The sequence below is a fragment of the Syngnathus acus genome, chromosome 14, assembly GCF_901709675.1.
Source record: "Syngnathus acus chromosome 14, fSynAcu1.2, whole genome shotgun sequence".
Taxonomy (NCBI): domain Eukaryota; kingdom Metazoa; phylum Chordata; class Actinopteri; order Syngnathiformes; family Syngnathidae; genus Syngnathus; species Syngnathus acus.
Window position 1 is genome coordinate 27,449 of NC_051099.1, and position 15,758 is coordinate 43,206.

At 44.1% G+C, this 15,758-nt stretch overlaps 3 protein-coding genes across 4 annotated transcripts; 2 read left to right on the forward strand and 1 right to left on the reverse strand.

Moving 5' to 3' along the window:
- The first annotated feature begins 5,562 nt into the window (after window positions 1-5,562).
- Window positions 5,563-9,459, forward strand: cdx1b (caudal type homeobox 1 b). The gene is made up of 3 exons (XM_037270066.1): window positions 5,563-6,209; window positions 7,755-7,903; window positions 8,093-9,459. The coding sequence occupies exons 1-3, from the start codon at window positions 5,714-5,716 to the stop codon at window positions 8,282-8,284; spliced, it is 837 nt and encodes a 278-aa protein (XP_037125961.1). The 5' UTR covers window positions 5,563-5,713; the 3' UTR covers window positions 8,285-9,459.
- A 2,067-nt stretch (window positions 9,460-11,526) lies between these two features.
- LOC119133513 (ribonuclease kappa-B) lies at window positions 11,527-12,994 on the forward strand. Of its 2 annotated transcripts, none has more exons than XM_037269447.1 (3): window positions 11,527-11,825; window positions 12,273-12,355; window positions 12,505-12,994. In XM_037269447.1, the coding sequence occupies exons 1-3, from the start codon at window positions 11,748-11,750 to the stop codon at window positions 12,647-12,649; spliced, it is 306 nt and encodes a 101-aa protein (XP_037125342.1). In that variant the 5' UTR covers window positions 11,527-11,747; the 3' UTR covers window positions 12,650-12,994. The 2 variants fall into 2 exon arrangements, with proteins under 2 accessions (XP_037125342.1, XP_037125343.1); XM_037269448.1 differs by lacking the exon at window positions 11,527-11,825 and adding an exon at window positions 11,923-12,085.
- A 449-nt stretch (window positions 12,995-13,443) lies between these two features.
- ndufa2 (NADH:ubiquinone oxidoreductase subunit A2) lies at window positions 13,444-15,499 on the reverse strand. Its single transcript, XM_037269449.1, has 3 exons — window positions 15,354-15,499; window positions 14,415-14,521; window positions 13,444-13,766 (listed from the first exon to the last, which is right to left on the reverse strand). Exons 1-3 carry the CDS (start codon window positions 15,455-15,457, stop codon window positions 13,675-13,677), a joined length of 303 nt encoding a protein of 100 aa, XP_037125344.1. The 5' UTR covers window positions 15,458-15,499; the 3' UTR covers window positions 13,444-13,674.
- Between the last annotated feature and the right edge of the window lie 259 nt (window positions 15,500-15,758).

Here is a 15,758-nt window from a genome sequence, read left to right on the forward strand (position 1 = left end):
AGATGAATGTCATTGAATGGAATCGATTTAACTAGTAAAAATAAAATGTAAAAAATAAACAACAAATATAGCTAGATTTGGTGTCATTTCTTTTGTTTAATGTTAGCATCAACTTGAACTGATTGGCAAGCAACGACTTGAAACCTCTTTTGTGATGAAGAGTTCACAATTTACCAAACTGCTGCTTATAGTCAAGTGAGATAAGTTGAGTGCAACCATGCATTGCTCTGGCGAACGTTCGATCGCTGGACATCGCCATGCCTGCTGAGTTCTACGGACCGGACAGTGCGTGACTGCTGTGCATCTGGAGCGGATGGCGGGCGTGCTATCGGGCGGACCGGGCCATTGTACGAGGGGGAACATCGCGATGAGGTGGACTGTGCGTCTACATCCGTGACGAATGGTGCCGGGACTCTGTTGTGGGATGCCAGCACTGCTCGCCACTGGCGAAGTTTGTGATCTCCAGGCTGTGGGGTCCTGAACTCTCTCCCCCGTTGTTTTACTTGTGTGTTAATCGTGTGCTGTGTCTCGTCACCGTGGGATAGGGAGAACGAAATTTCGGTTTCTTTGTGTGTCTTAGCATGAAGGAATTGACAATGAAGCTGACTCTGACTGACTCTCTGACTCTGACTCTTATCTCGAGTTTGGGCTCTCAAGTCAGAGCGATCAGCCCAACAACAGCTCGTATATCAAAAAGCTTGTAGGTCTGGTGGTTCCTATCTCAAGGCAGCACTTTGAAGAAAAAAATAAATAAATATGAAATGATCCAACGCCATTTTTTATTAGGAAAAAATAATGTCAATTTATTTTGGCTAGCAGTCAGTTGCAGTAGTTCTGCAGGTCAAAGATGGTTCTTGCCCTCCGGCAGTTCTCGGTTCGTGGCATCATCTCCGGGTCCCAATCGAAAAGAAAGAAAAAAAGAAAAACAATCAATCCAATATACTATGTAGAGTGCGTCATTTTCCAGTGGCGCTAACCTCGGGTTCATTGTATTCTTTGACATATTTGGAAAAGCGGACAGACGGTTGGATGATGTCACTGGAAAATCAAGTCAAGAAAAAGAGAAAACACGCACGACCATGCGTCTCAGCAACATGCTGGCACAGCTCACATTGAAAACCAAAGTCAACAGTCGCCGTGACGACGTCATCGCCACAATGACATCTCCCCGACGACGGGGTTGCACTTGGGATGCCGAGTAGAATTTCTCAGAACATTTTCTTTTCAGAACAGTTAGTTCGTCCCCTTCGTCCAAATGGAATCCAAAGCAATGAGTGCAAACAAAACTGGAGGCAGGGCAGATCAATGAATGAAACAATTGATGGATGCAAGACGATACACAGCCGCGGAAAAACTCGAGCAACCACCCCTGGGAAACTTCGTTTTAAAAGCATTGTGCAACAAAAGGTACATTTGTTTGGACCAATGTGACAAAAACAGCTCATGAAAGTTACATTTCAGTACTGATCGAGACATTTTCCAACAGTTTTTTTTTATAATGACCAAAATGACCTCATAAATTCTTACAGTAATACGGTCTGCTTACACGTTTTCGTCTGTCAGTTAGTCAATGGACATACCTTTAGTGGCGCCAGACATTAATATGAGCAAGACAATGAACGAATCAACAATGGTGGTTTCCGTCATTGTTTTCCACGGCTGGACATGGTACAGGCTAGGACAGGCGTGACGTGTAGAGCGTGTGAAAACTGCAGTACACAGGTGACCACCCAGGGGCGCCAAACAACAAAGGACACCTCAACCAAACTATACCCGACAGACAACATGACGAGACGAGAACCTGTTGACCCCAACAAAGAAAATGATTAGAACTTGACCAGACCCAAATCAAGATCAGATCAGAGCCAACGAGATCTCACTTGTACTTGCAGCTTATAACATCGTATGTTGACTTTAGCGTATTTTTATCTTTGACCATGAGAGAGGAGCATCGCAACCAATGTTCCCTCTAATTTTTCAAGTATCTGGGCATAGACACAAGCTCCCTGAGCAAACTGAGGACTACAGTGAGCAACATCAGGTCGCTTCGGGGGGGGGGGGCATGGGGTGCTAATGGGACGTCCAACGCTGCGTGTTCGTTTCGCTTCGGGGGGGGGGGGGGGGGGTGCTAATGGGGGGGCGGGGGATGTTTATGCGCTGGATAGATTTCTTGTGCGCTGAGAACTTGCGGGCAGTGCGCGATTGCGCACGCGCGCAGCTTAGAGGGAACATTGATCGCAACACGTCCAATCATGCAATACAGCCAGGGGTTTTGAACTATATTTGTCGGAGGGCCAGAATCTTATTGGGCGCCGGATCCCAATATATAAATGAAATTTTAAAAAATCAAATTTGGCAGGACATTAATTTTTTTTAATGTTTACATTTTATTTTCAATTGTGTTATAAAACTGAAGGCATTTTTAGCCTTTGTAATTTCCGTTGTTGCTGTTTTTAGTTGATTTAGTGTGGAACGCATATTTTCGTTTTGAGCCTCATAATTATGGAATCCGTTCGCGGGCCGAATTGGACAGTTCAGCGGGCCGGGTGGGTTCTGCAATAAAATACAGTATTCCGAAACCGTTGTCGTACGATAAACTAAAAAAACTATGATAAACCAGCAACAGTTCAAGGGTTAAAGCAAGCGTTCTCGGTGAGCGGCATCAAAGTGTGTCAAGGAGGTTGTAAAAGACTTAAAAAAAAAAAAAAAAACTAAAAAAAAAAAAAAGGGGGGGGGGGAGTAGGAAAGGTCGTAAAAGATTTTACGACGGCAGCCATGTTGGCTTGGTTAATGTTTGAGAACGACAGGTGACAGAAAATGGATGTCCAGAAAAACACAGGTGCGCCTTATTACCTACATACATATTTTTAATTTATTATTTTCATTTTTAGATCGAGATACACTCTTTCGTCAAGCCAAAACGCCCATTTTAAAAATGACTCAAATAATTGGAGCCCTAAAATATCATTTTTATTTGTATGACCACAGTAAACAAACACATGTATCGATAAGGCGTTTATATATTTTTTTTATTGAATTTACAATTATCTTTGCTTTTATCATTGCTATTATTGTAAATGATGTAATTATCTCATCTCATCAAAATGCTGGAGCCGCACCCACCCACAACAACGATAATAATAATAATAATAATAATAATAGTAATAATAATAATCATAATAAAAGTTTAACTTTGATTTTATAAAATATGTTGTATAATTTAATTAATTAAAACCGTTTTTACAATTGTTTGGTCAGTTGAACGCAACTTTATAAAATGTTTTTACATCAAAGACGAATATTGATCATTTTATTAGCGCGTCAAAGATTAACATATAATACTTACCGTTTTTTTCCGTGTATAATACGCCCCCATGTATAATACGCACCCTAACAATGGCATGTTGATGCTGGAAAAAAGCCTGTACCCATGTATAATACGCACCCAATTTTTTTTTTTTTTTTTTAATTTCTTTTTTTTCTCTTTTTTTTAAGTCCCAATGATCGTCACACACGCAGGGAGGCAATGGGTCCCATTTTTATAGTCTTTGGTATGGTCTTAACTAGGCTGGATGTATTTTTTTTGTTGGCGTTGATTTCTCCGACTGCCCGTAAAGGCACCACCGCGATCAGATGAAAAGAGAGGAAAGTGACGTGCGGACATGTGAAAAAGGCGGCTCTGTATGGGAGAGACGTTGAAGAGGAATAAAAACACCCTTGGAAACCAAAACTTGCCCCTCGTCGTGACTCGGAGCCGCAACAAATGTTTCGGATTTGTGTAGGGTACATTGTGACAGCAAACGAGCAGGTGATCGAGCAAGCGTCTGATACGAGAGCATTGCGTTCGTATGGAGCGTGTTTGAAGTGAACAGCAGAGACGAAAGGAACAAGGCAAAGTGTTGTGAAATAAAATATTACCTGTAATACGCATTTTGTTATTTGCTGATTGTATTAAACTATCACATTCATTGTCAGTCAAGAAGAGAAGAGGACTATTATCCCTTCTTTGACGAAATGACCAGAGCACAGTACAAACACACTATTGTTCTTTCGGTATTTATTCAACCCACATTCTTTCACAACATGACAAGAAGAGAACAATACATAAATCAATACTCGTACCAGTACCATGATTTTCTTAAAAAAAAAAAAAAAAAAAAAATTTAATTAAAAAAAAAAAATTAAAAAAGAATTGTACCCATGTATAATGCGCACCCCAGATTTTAGGACAATAAATTAGTTAAATTTTGCGTATTATACACGGAAAAAAACGGTAGGTAGAAACGGAGAAACGTGAAAAAAGTGTGTGACTTTCATATACTTTTGTATTTGTTTTAACGTTTAAGAAGTAATTAGCGGCTCTAAATTTGATGGCTTTCCTTTGAAATACGACAAATTAATTGCACCACTAACAGGAGATAAATTAGGTGTTTTACACGCATGCACACACGCGCGCGCGCACACAGAGGTGAATAGTGTGTGTGTGTACCTAATAAAGTGTCTCTTTTGGGCCTCAGACAAAGAAAAGCCATGAGTGTAAAACAATAAAAAGCTAAACTCGTAAATCCATAAATCGTCGACAATGACTGGTCGCCGCCGCAAAATTTCACACGCTTCAAAAGGACAACTGAGACCGTGCGGTCAAGAACGGTGTCAATTGTTTTTCCTTCCTTTTACTGAAACTCTCAAAACTAGACATCAAGTGTGACCTTGAGACTATTCTGCTAACATTTTTCGCTTTATCTGTTTTGTTTGTTTTCTGACAGCTTCCCGTTTGCTGATCAATTCATTTGAGTGTGCAACTCCCAAAAATGTCAAAGAAAAAATATGCAATATGCTTTTAATTGCCAGAATTATTAAAAGAGTAACGTGGGCGATGAAGTTTCTAAAAATTAAAATAAAAACATTTGAGTTTCTAAAAATATCAGTTTGACTAGATTTGAACATCTCGAATGAAAACATTAATTGTCTTAATTGAATTTACAAGATGAAAACAAATGATACAATAATAAACGATAGACGCTCTGAATTAATGAAATGGATTTTAAAATTTTTAATTTGGGGGCAAATACATCAAACAAAATATCAACGTCAGTTGTCGTTAAATTGGAAAGTCGGTTTATAAAAAAAAAAAAAGGCAGGCATGCAACTTTCGACTTTTCATGGCTATTGGGGACACGTCGGAACTAATGACACACATTGCAGCAGCCGATCATATTTATCATGCATGTAAAGTTTTTTTGTTGTTATATATAAAGTCAGAGTGAATGGGCTCTTTGTTCATGCATGTAAAGTGTGTGTGTATATATGTTCTTTGTTGAAATTTCCTATTAACTGAAATGAATCAAATAGCGATGAATTGGTTTTCCTATGTTTCATGAAAACGTATAGCGGCACTACCAAAGTTGAAAGTTTTCACGGGCTTGTGCGGATGCTCAAGATGAGGGAGGGATGGACGAAGGGGGATGTGGTTGCAGGTGAGCGCAATAAAGTCGGCCACGTGACCAGGCCGCATTATAAGGGCCCGCGGAGGTGCGCAGGGGGGTGGGGGGCAGCAGTTGGAGACGCTCGGGCCTACGGACTCGGACCGGCCACACGCGCGTCAGGCGAGAGAGCTAACGAGGGAGGGAGGGAGCTTGCCTTCTCCCCATACCCACACCCACACCCACACACACACTCACACTCCTGCTCTTCCTCACACCCGCCAGCCAAAATGTACGTGGGCTACCTGCAGCTGGACAAGGACCCCTCCATGTACCACCAGAACCCCGGCAGCAGACATCCGGGTCTCGGCCTCAGCCCGCAACACTTTCCGATGCCCGGCCCGGCCCAGTACTCGGATTTCGCGGGCTACCACCACCCCCACCACGGCCTCGCGGCAGACCCCCACCTGCAGGCCCAGCAGAACGCACCCGGCAGCGGGGCCGGCTGGAGCCCGGCTTACCCGGCCCCGCCTCCTCTCCCTCATCCGCCTCCTCACCCCGTGCAGCCCACCCGTGACGAGTGGGCAGCGCACCACTACGTGGCCGCCGGAGGCCCCAACCTTGGCTTCAGCCCTCCAGAGTTTGCCGGGCAGCCGCCGCCACCGCCCCCGACACTTCTGGCCGCCTCCCTCAACGCATCGGCCGGGCAAGGCTCGACCGGATCCCCGCAGAGGAGGAACGCCTACGAGTGGATTCGACGCGCCTCCACGCCGCTCGCCAACCCCAGTAAGTCGAAAGTGCACTATCGTCATCATCTATATTGTTCCTATTAGTCGTCTGAATTTCACATTTAAATGAAGTCACTCTGAGTTTCTTATTGTATTTTGTAATTATATACAAAGTGGCAATACTATCGGCAAAATAATAAGTACAATCATTCTAAATTGAGACTATTGTCTAGATTATTATTATTATTATCATCCATTTAGGATACATCTTATGGAACCCTGATACTAATGACTCCAACATATTTTTACACTTTCAATAAGAAATACAAGTAAACTTTCCTCATGACTTTGGCGTTGATTTGTATATGCCCTTTCTTTTCTCTAGCACATCAGGTTTTCATCAGCAGCAGCATCATCATCACCGTAATATAATCACAATAATCATTGTGAATTACAGCAATATATTTTATATTCATATTAGGGTTAGGTTGAGCAACTTTTTTGTTGTTGACACGCTGAATGGTATAAACCGTCTTGCGCAAGCTTTTACCGTTCAAACTTCACCACAAAAAATGAAAATGGCTCAAAAACCTGATGAACTAGGGGAAAACCAAGGCCTCGCTTCTCTTCTTCTTTTCCATTTTTGTTAAATATACGCTTCTCAGAAGGACATTTTGTCATCTTTAAAAAAATGAATTCATCATGTTTTCTGAAAACAAAAAAACAATATTGTTAACTAATTGTTATTCTTCTGTGTGATTAGTTACATCATGATACAGTAACATAAGCACCATTATAATTCATAACAATAGTTAGAATGTAGTTTTTATATAAAAAAAAAAAAAAAAAAAAAAAAAAAAAAAAGCATTCTTGACTAAACTGGCGAAACGACGTTTTTAATTGTGGACATCATCTATGACAAACATATTGACGTTTGGGTGGCACCAGTTCAGAGTGTACCTCAGATGAGTATATACCGTGTGTAAACATTTTCCAATGTTCGATAGATAGATAGATAGATAGATAGATAGATAGATAGATAGATAGATAGATAGATAGATAGATAGATAGATAGATAGATAGATAGATAGATAGATAGATAGAAGGGCACATGTGAACGCAGGTGAGGTGAGGAGTTATTTGTATTTGTTTTCTTGGGACTTTTTAACAAGACATCTGCTGATTGGGAGCCGCTGAGTGTGGGCTGTGTGTGTTTAGCATTAATTGTCAATCACGGCGCGCTAACGACGCGCCGATGCGTAGCAGATGGACTGAGCGCTGGAGATTCGGCCGAACCAAACGAACGCTAACGGGAAATGGACTGCGCGTGCTAATACTAAGAGACGGTTGACAGGAAAGGGTGCTGAAAATTGCTTGCTTAACGCTAACAGCAAGATAAATAGTACAAAGATAGTAAATGCTCAGAAAGCAGACCAGAGTCATTTCACGAGTGCCAAATCTGACATGACCGAAAGGACGTCTTCCTGAGTACTACATGCTCCAGCAAGTTGACAAAAGTGACTTTCTGGGTGCCAAACGGGAAGTAGACAGGTACACGTGAATTCCTGCGTGCCAAACGCTAACAGGAAGTTTGGGCTTGCAGACGGGAAGACGCGGACAAAGGACAAGTACCGTGTGGTCTACACGGACCACCAGCGTCTGGAGCTGGAGAAAGAGTTCCACTACAGCAAGTACATCACCATCCGCAGGAAGGCGGAGCTCGCCAGCGCCCTCAGTCTATCCGAGCGACAGGTGAGGCCGGCATTCTGCTCAAAAGTGCTGGCAGGCAACAAACGTGAGCGCAGCACGTAGTAGAAAAAAAAGGCTCAATTGGCCAAGTCCACCAGCCCGTTGTCAAGTGACTCAGGCGTGTTCCAACTTACAAGATCTCAGATGAGATTGGGGAACAGGTGTGTTCACGTACCTATTTGTGGCCTCCAGGTGAAGATCTGGTTCCAGAACCGGCGTGCCAAAGAGCGCAAGATCAGCAAGAAGAAGCAACAGCAGCAGCAGTCCGCCTCGTCGTCCTCCGGCAGCGTCGCCATGGTGACCAGCAGCAGCAGCGGCCTGGTGTCTCCGTCCGACCTGGTGTCGCCGTCCTCGCTGTCCATCAGCATCAAAGAAGAGTTTTGAACCCGCTTGCTTCCTGTGCTTATTCTTCTAAAGCCGCCTCCCCGTAGTGACGTGACCGCGGCGACAATGCGCGGCGACGATGACCACAAACGAAGGCGTCGGCGGGACACTGAAAAGAAAAACTATAGTTAGCGACATAAACATTCTGATGCTAAGTAGCGGTGAGGCTAGCATTTCACTGCATTACCACACTGTCATCTTGATGCCGGACTGGCAGATAACTAAATGAGCATATTAATGCTAAGTGACCATGAGGTTGACGACGTCTCAGCTCAACTTTAACCAGTTGGGACATTAGTGTGCTGAGACCGAGTGCGGAGCTAATAAAGCAAATGCTATTGATCAGTGCGACAAGAGGTTAGCAACATAAGCTAATGCTGTGAAACCTTGACACTACAACAGCTCTACAGTTAACTCACTGTATTACATGCCATTTGTGGGCAACATTAGCATTTTCAAGTTTTGCAAGCACTTGTGTGTTTTTCTTTTTATCACAGACCCTTCCTGATTGGTCTGCTGGTTGGCGCTTTGCAAAAGGCCACCAGCAATCGTGACGGTGATGCCAAACATGTAAATCATTTGGATTTTCTTCAGATTGTTTGTATCAAAAGTAAAATGAACAAAAACATGGTTAGCCGGCCCCCCTCCCTACCCCCTTCCTTTTTTTTTTCTTCTATCGGCAGCAAGTTAGTTATATGATCTCGCACACCCAGATAGCAGGATCCTTCATTGTGTTTGCTCTTTGGACACCACACCTCAACAGACATTGCATGACTTTTGTGTGCAGAAGACCTTTGTCTTTTGCTCCATTTTGCCTCTTGGCATATTCGTAAAAGTCACCATTGCTGGTGAGTGTTTGTAGCTGTGTGTCATGATTGTGTGTAGGTGTTTATCTAACGTGTTTCTTATGAGTGTTCACACGCAAGTGTAGGCGCGTGCCAGTGCATACGTGTGCGCGTGTGAATACAGCCACCTTGATTTGAAGCCTCGTTCGTGTGCTTGAAATCGGAAAATAGCGAGAGCGCCAAGGTTTGATCAGGACTTGCCGTGGCCTTTTGATATACCAGCTTACATGCTAACAAAGTGGGCGGAGCTTCCCCTGCCTGCCCACCATAAAGTTTTATTGAGGATGATGACAATAAAAGGTTTTCACCACGGAGACGCACCAATGTTTACTTGCCTGACCTTTCTCTTTGTCTCTTACGCGCGCACATATGCTCACGCGGGCGGGCGGGCATGCATGCAGCTATGTACGCACATGCATAAATTGTCAAACACACACACACGTATGCTCACACACATATGCACACAAGCTCACACGCAGGACAGGTGCAAAACAACCGGGACAAAATGGCTGCCTGCAAGCTGGCTTCGTGGCCTTGATGTAGAATTGGTTGTTTTGGCAATTCAAGATGGCGACTGTCTGTGTGTGTGTGTGTGTGTGTGTGTGTGTGTGTGTGTGTGTGTGTGTGTGTGTGTGTGTCTGTGCACGTGCGTGCGTGCGTGCGTGCGTCTGACCTTAGTCCAGGCGATATGTCGTCCTCGGTTGGCACAAAATGATCATGTTCCTTGCTGACAGACGCCATCTCATCTTGGACGCTAACGCGGGCGCCGCTTGTTTGCCGCCCGCCACATTGTGTAGCCTTTGAGAACAAACACAAAGAGAAAGAACTCAGAATTATCAATGTGCTATACTTTCTTGCATCTATTTGGGCACATCTCCTTCACAATAGAGACAATATCTATGCACATTTATGAGGGATTCGTTAAAAAAAAAAAAAAAATCCTTCACAAGGACATTTCTGTGCAGCACAATTAGTACACACACGTTTTGTTTGTAATTATACACATTTAATGCATAATACATTTATTTGATATATAAGACACTTCATGAACATCCTGTGCACATTTCTACAAATTTACAGTATGTTCAAATTGCAAGCATGGCATCTTAATACATTTGGATCCTTGTCAGTCAATGCTGACATCTTTCTACACATTTCAAAACATTGATGATGTAGATCTAACTTTTGCCCATATTGTATATGCAAAAACATGAGTACATATTTATGAAATATTTGACATTTGTACAGATACGTTTGTAATGTATACATATTCAAAGAATATTAACATTCATGATACACATGATGGACATGCACAGTCGATGCAGTTATGACAGTTGGATACATCTATTACACGTATTCAATTCAGGACATACTCATACACACATTTATGACACACTTGTATGTATTGAGGACATTTATACACATTTATGACATGCTCTTTATGACATTTTTATGACACATTTACAACATAGTTATATCATCATGATTATTACTATGAAGCTATGTGGGTGTGACATCTTGTCATTGTTGTTACCATGGTTATCGAGTAGACGAAAGATGAAAGAGAGAGAAAACCCAATATTAAATTCTATGAGAAAAAATGTCATTTGCTCTGGGGCCACACCCACATGCTTGTAAAAGTTAATCATTTGACTACACACACACGCAGTACAGTCGCAGTTTTATGGTTGCTGCGGCAGAAGCTCACGCTGTGGGGGGAAAAAAGTGAGTTCTCGCATGTGGGTTCAAAGGTCATATCAACAGGAAGTCAGTGCAATGTAATATGTAAGCAAGCAGTGAGCACGAGTGCGATACGATTTATCATGTATGCTTAATGTGTACGTTAGTAGAAATACTGTAATTGTACTGACATGTTTGACATGTAGCGTATTTAATCAGTATAAATATGCATGCATGTGCGTTCTACGTGTAGCATAACTAGTGTAACACAGTAGAAGAGAACACTACATTATGAACGTGAACGTAGTAGAATACTTGTGTTGACGCCCCCTATCGATTGTTGTCCTCACTACATGAACACGATTAGTGATTAAACGTTTGAAGAAAAATAGAGGCTCCACCACAAATGTATCTTGACAAATAGATTCATGTCTCTAACAAAACCCTCGCATTTATGAAAATGAAATCAGGGCCCATTTGGCACGTGGAATCGAGGAGGTGTCGAAAATCTTGTGTCAATTCACTTTTAACATATTAAACGGTAAACGCCTAAATTCTACTCCAAATTAAGAATTGGCGTAAAGGCAGACGGCCAAAGTCAGAAATCCTGCGAACCTTGAGATTATTTCTTCACTGACTAATCTTCCGTAAACAAGCTAAGAGGCGCATCATGGTCATGTTAATGCTGATCGATCTACGCTTCCAACCGTAGGTGGCGGTAATGCGCCACCAACAGAAGACGAGCAAGAAGCTAATGCTGGCCGAGTCTCGCCGAGCTCGCGGAGATTAGCTGACACGAAGCCTGCGTCGGCTCGGCCGTCGTTCTGCCTTTCGTCCTCCCTTCCTTGGCCTTCCTTCTTCAGCTCTAGTCGAAGGTCCATTAAAGAGCAACAACACTCGTCGTCTTGGTCGTGTCGTGCGAGGGTTGAACGCGAAGGATGCCGTCGCTGCTCTTCTGCGGCCCTAAGATGGCCGCGTGCGGCATCGTTATCAGTATCTGGGGCGTCATCATGTTGGTGAGACGCACGCAACTTTCTCCTCTTACGTTTTCTTTTTGTTTTGTCGTATGCTCTTTTCTATTAATGCCATTCGTTCGACTCCGGGTTGTAGACGAAGCCTTGGGCTTGTGACGTGATCACGTGACCCCCGTCTTCACGTGACCTTTTGAGAACAGGAAATGGCAGAATGACGGCGCCAGTTTGGAAAAATGCCTCGGTGTCAAATCAGACCTTGAAAGTGGATGATTGTGAAAGCATCCAAGTCGTGCTTTTTCTTGGCAAGTTTCGTTCAGACTGATGGGGCATATTGCTGACAATTCTGTCAATTGAGCAATTTCTTTTAATGGCGAAGGAGAATCTATTCTCAAAGTCCTTGAATGGAACATTTAGCTGGGATTGCGATGCGATGAAAAGACAATTTTCCGGTGGCGTTGGGTCATTTTTTGGCCACGTTGTTTGTTTCAGGCCATGCTGGGAATCTTCTTCAGCGCCAAGTCGGCCGTGCTCATCGAGGACGTCCCGTTTACTGAGGAGGACATCCGCAACGAGTCAGTGCCGCCTGCCCGCCCTCCTCCTCCACACTCCATTTCCATCCATATCTTGGGCGAGAAGTCTGCAATTGAGATGGGTGCGATGTGTCGGGAGCCCGTTAGGTCCGGCAACGGGAAGTGACGTCACTCCCTTTGTCTCTCCGCAGCAAACAGCCTCCTCAGAACATCTACGGTCTGTACAGCCAAGTGGGCATCAACTGCTTCATCGCCGCCGCCATTTACGTGGCGGTGGGCGCCGTGGCGCTGTGCCAGGTTCGACTCAACAAGCGCCAGGAGTACATGGTGACCTAAGAGGTTGGAGCGGGGGCGGGGCCGGCCAGTTGTCGCTGCCCCTTGGCGGGAGGAAGGAAGCCGTGTCATTTATTTCTGTGTTCATGTCGTCGCTGCTCTGTTGTGACCTCATCAGCGTTCCTCCCTCCCTCCGCCGTAGTAGAAACCTCTGACAGGAAGTGTGGATGTCAAAATAGAAGTTTTGTGTGAATATTAAAATGACAAAAGAGCCTTTGGCAATACATTTTGTTGCCAACGGTTTTAACCTTCTGGGCATGTGCTTCAAGTATTTATAATAGCAGTCGATAGCTGTAAATACTTGTGCAAACATTACAAAAATAAAAAGTTGATTTTGGTGCTCCTCAAGTCAATGTCCCAAAAGAGTAATCATTTGAATTTCAGATGAAAATTACAACTTTGAAGTCTCTCCACATACAGTGATATAGATACATATTTGAGAAACAGATAGGCATCAGAAACAAAATTGAACATTTTGTCTATTAATAATGACTCATTACTTAGGGTGGCATTGATAAGCTCATTAAACTTACTCTTTTGCTACTGTATCTCAATTGGTGTTTTAATTGACAGTTTCACTGTCTGTGCATTTCCCATTGCTAAATGTCTAGCAGCTGTTTTATAATGCACGATAGAAATAAAATTGTATTGTCAATTTCCTGAATAGGTTGAGATCAGATCAACGATCAATAAGGGTAGCTCATTTGGGTGTTGAATCACAACACCACATAAACGCCATTAGTGAAAATGAGTTTGTCCAGTCCAGAGCAGAAAAGGCAAGCTACGCTCTGCTGCCCTCTACTGAAGGTTCACCAGGACCAGCTGGTGCCAACCAAGTCAGTGTCGCTTTTTTTCATCCATCACGTCCAACTCAATGGGGTGAATTTTATTCTAGTTTTACATTTACAACCAAAAAATCTCCACTCGCATTTTTTTTCTTATTCACATCAGTACATGACACGGCGAGTTTGTGTGTGTGGGGGGGGAGGGGGGTGGGGTGGGAGAGAGAAACGGTTTTTGCAGGTGTCTCACGGCTTGGCCTGAGCCAGCGTGTGCAGACTTTGGGCCACCCGGTCAAGGGACATATTGTCCAGAGAGACGCTGCGCTCCTTCCCCAAATCTGTCGGTAGACACAGACAACAAGCCCGGCGTCAAAGCACTACTTTGGGGCAGAACCGACGAGCCGACTATAGGACTTGGCAAAAGCCGCACATAAACCGGCGCCATTCCGCGTTTGAGGCCTAATATGGATGCACTTTGCGCCAATGAGCACCCGATGTCAAACTATTACGAGAGAGCGAACGTTGCAAAATAGCCGTCCGGCTTTTTGCTTCCGCGGCGGGCTCCACAACTTGGGTGCTTTTCCACGTTTTCATTCACAAGGCAGCGGGCGACCGCGCCCTCTTTCTGAAAAGTCTGCCGAGGCCCTCGAGGCGGTGAAGATTCCCACACCTATGTGCAAACAGTGTTGGCGCTTGGAAAATTGGCAAAATATTGTGTATTTATATTTAAAATATCATAAACAATAACTGGCGACTACGGAAAACAAAGCCAAAATAGCAATATAACGTTTTTTGACTTTGTTGTATTAATTGTTATTATTGTTGTGTTTTTTTGTTGTTTTTTTTATAATACATCTGCCGATTAATCGGTTAACGGACTTTGAGTGAAACGAGTGACAGTTACAAAAGCACGCTGCCAATGATTCCGCAAATCGTTACATCTAACAAAGGAATGTTCTCTCCCGCGATGCCTTGCGGCCACTCACCATAGCGGGCCCACAGCCGGGCTTCCACTCCGGAACATTCTCTGATCAGGATGGGGAAGTCTGCGTTGGCTTGCTTGAGAGCCACGTAGTGCTGCTCCACAAAGTCTCTGGAAAGCAAAGACAGCGGTCACAATGCGCAAGGCACAACGTACGAGCAAGATGGACGATGACCTTTTGAGTGCAGCTTCATTTTTAGGTTTGAATTAAACAAACAAACATCACCGATATGTTTGATCGGTCTCAGAGCTTGCTCTCGGCTCGTACAACTTTGGAATCGGGCCGCAACTAAGGATGAATTGACCAACTTGTTAAATCCTTTGTCAATTCATTGAGGATGATTTAGTTTCTGCTTTGGTCCACAGAGTGTCCGAAACAAATGGCAATTTCCAAAGTAGATTATTAGTCTGCTTTCAAACTTGGGGGAAAGGTTCCAAATCCGAGGATTCGGACAATTTTAAGTTTGATGTAGTTTGTCATCAACTCCTCGTCCTTGTAGCCAAATAATTGGTTAAGTGCTGCACCTCTTGCGGGGACGGGGACCACTGGCCAGTTCACGAGGCTGTTTCACGCTCGCCCTTGCCAAGTCCAGTTCCAAGATCCAGACTGTCCCATTTGACGTGATCCGACCAACACACACACTACACTGCTCTGCTCTATATCTCGTGCTCCAGTCGTGTTTTGGTAGGCCAGCTGGAGAATCTTTATGGCACTTGCACAACATGACATTTTCTAAATACTTTGAGTAACCGAAGAAAATCTATCGCATTGTCGCTCTAAAATGGCTCGCGGTTTGGAGGGTGGCGTCAACTTTGACGCTAGACTGGAGAGCCGCGGCTAGGCTAAGCTAGCTACTGAATGATAGCAGGTAGGTGAGGACAGCGGAACATTGGCTATTATGTCTCCGTGCAAACGTCGCCCGCGGGATGCGTGAGCTCTCACCTGGTTCCCTTGCTGGCTGCGGACGTTTGGCAGACGTGAATTCGGATTTCACGGAGATTTTTGGACAACGCGGAGCCCAAACCTCGGACGACGGCGGCCGCCATTTTGGCCTAATGTGAAGCCCTATCCAAAGTCACCGGCTGCGTCCTACATGACGTAATTTCCGGTTACGCGGGCCGGGGAGGTGGAGCTTCCAGGGCTGCGAAGGACCGGCTGCATCCGACATGACGTAGTATTCCGTCATCGTCAAGGTCTGAGTGTGCTGCGTACTGGGGGTGTAACGAAAACCGATTGGAATGGTAAATCGGTTTTGATTGATAAATTATGATGCATCAAAACTAAATCAAATCCTTCCACTTCAAAATGCACCATGCTGGAATTGCATTGCCCTCCCTCTCAAGAGAC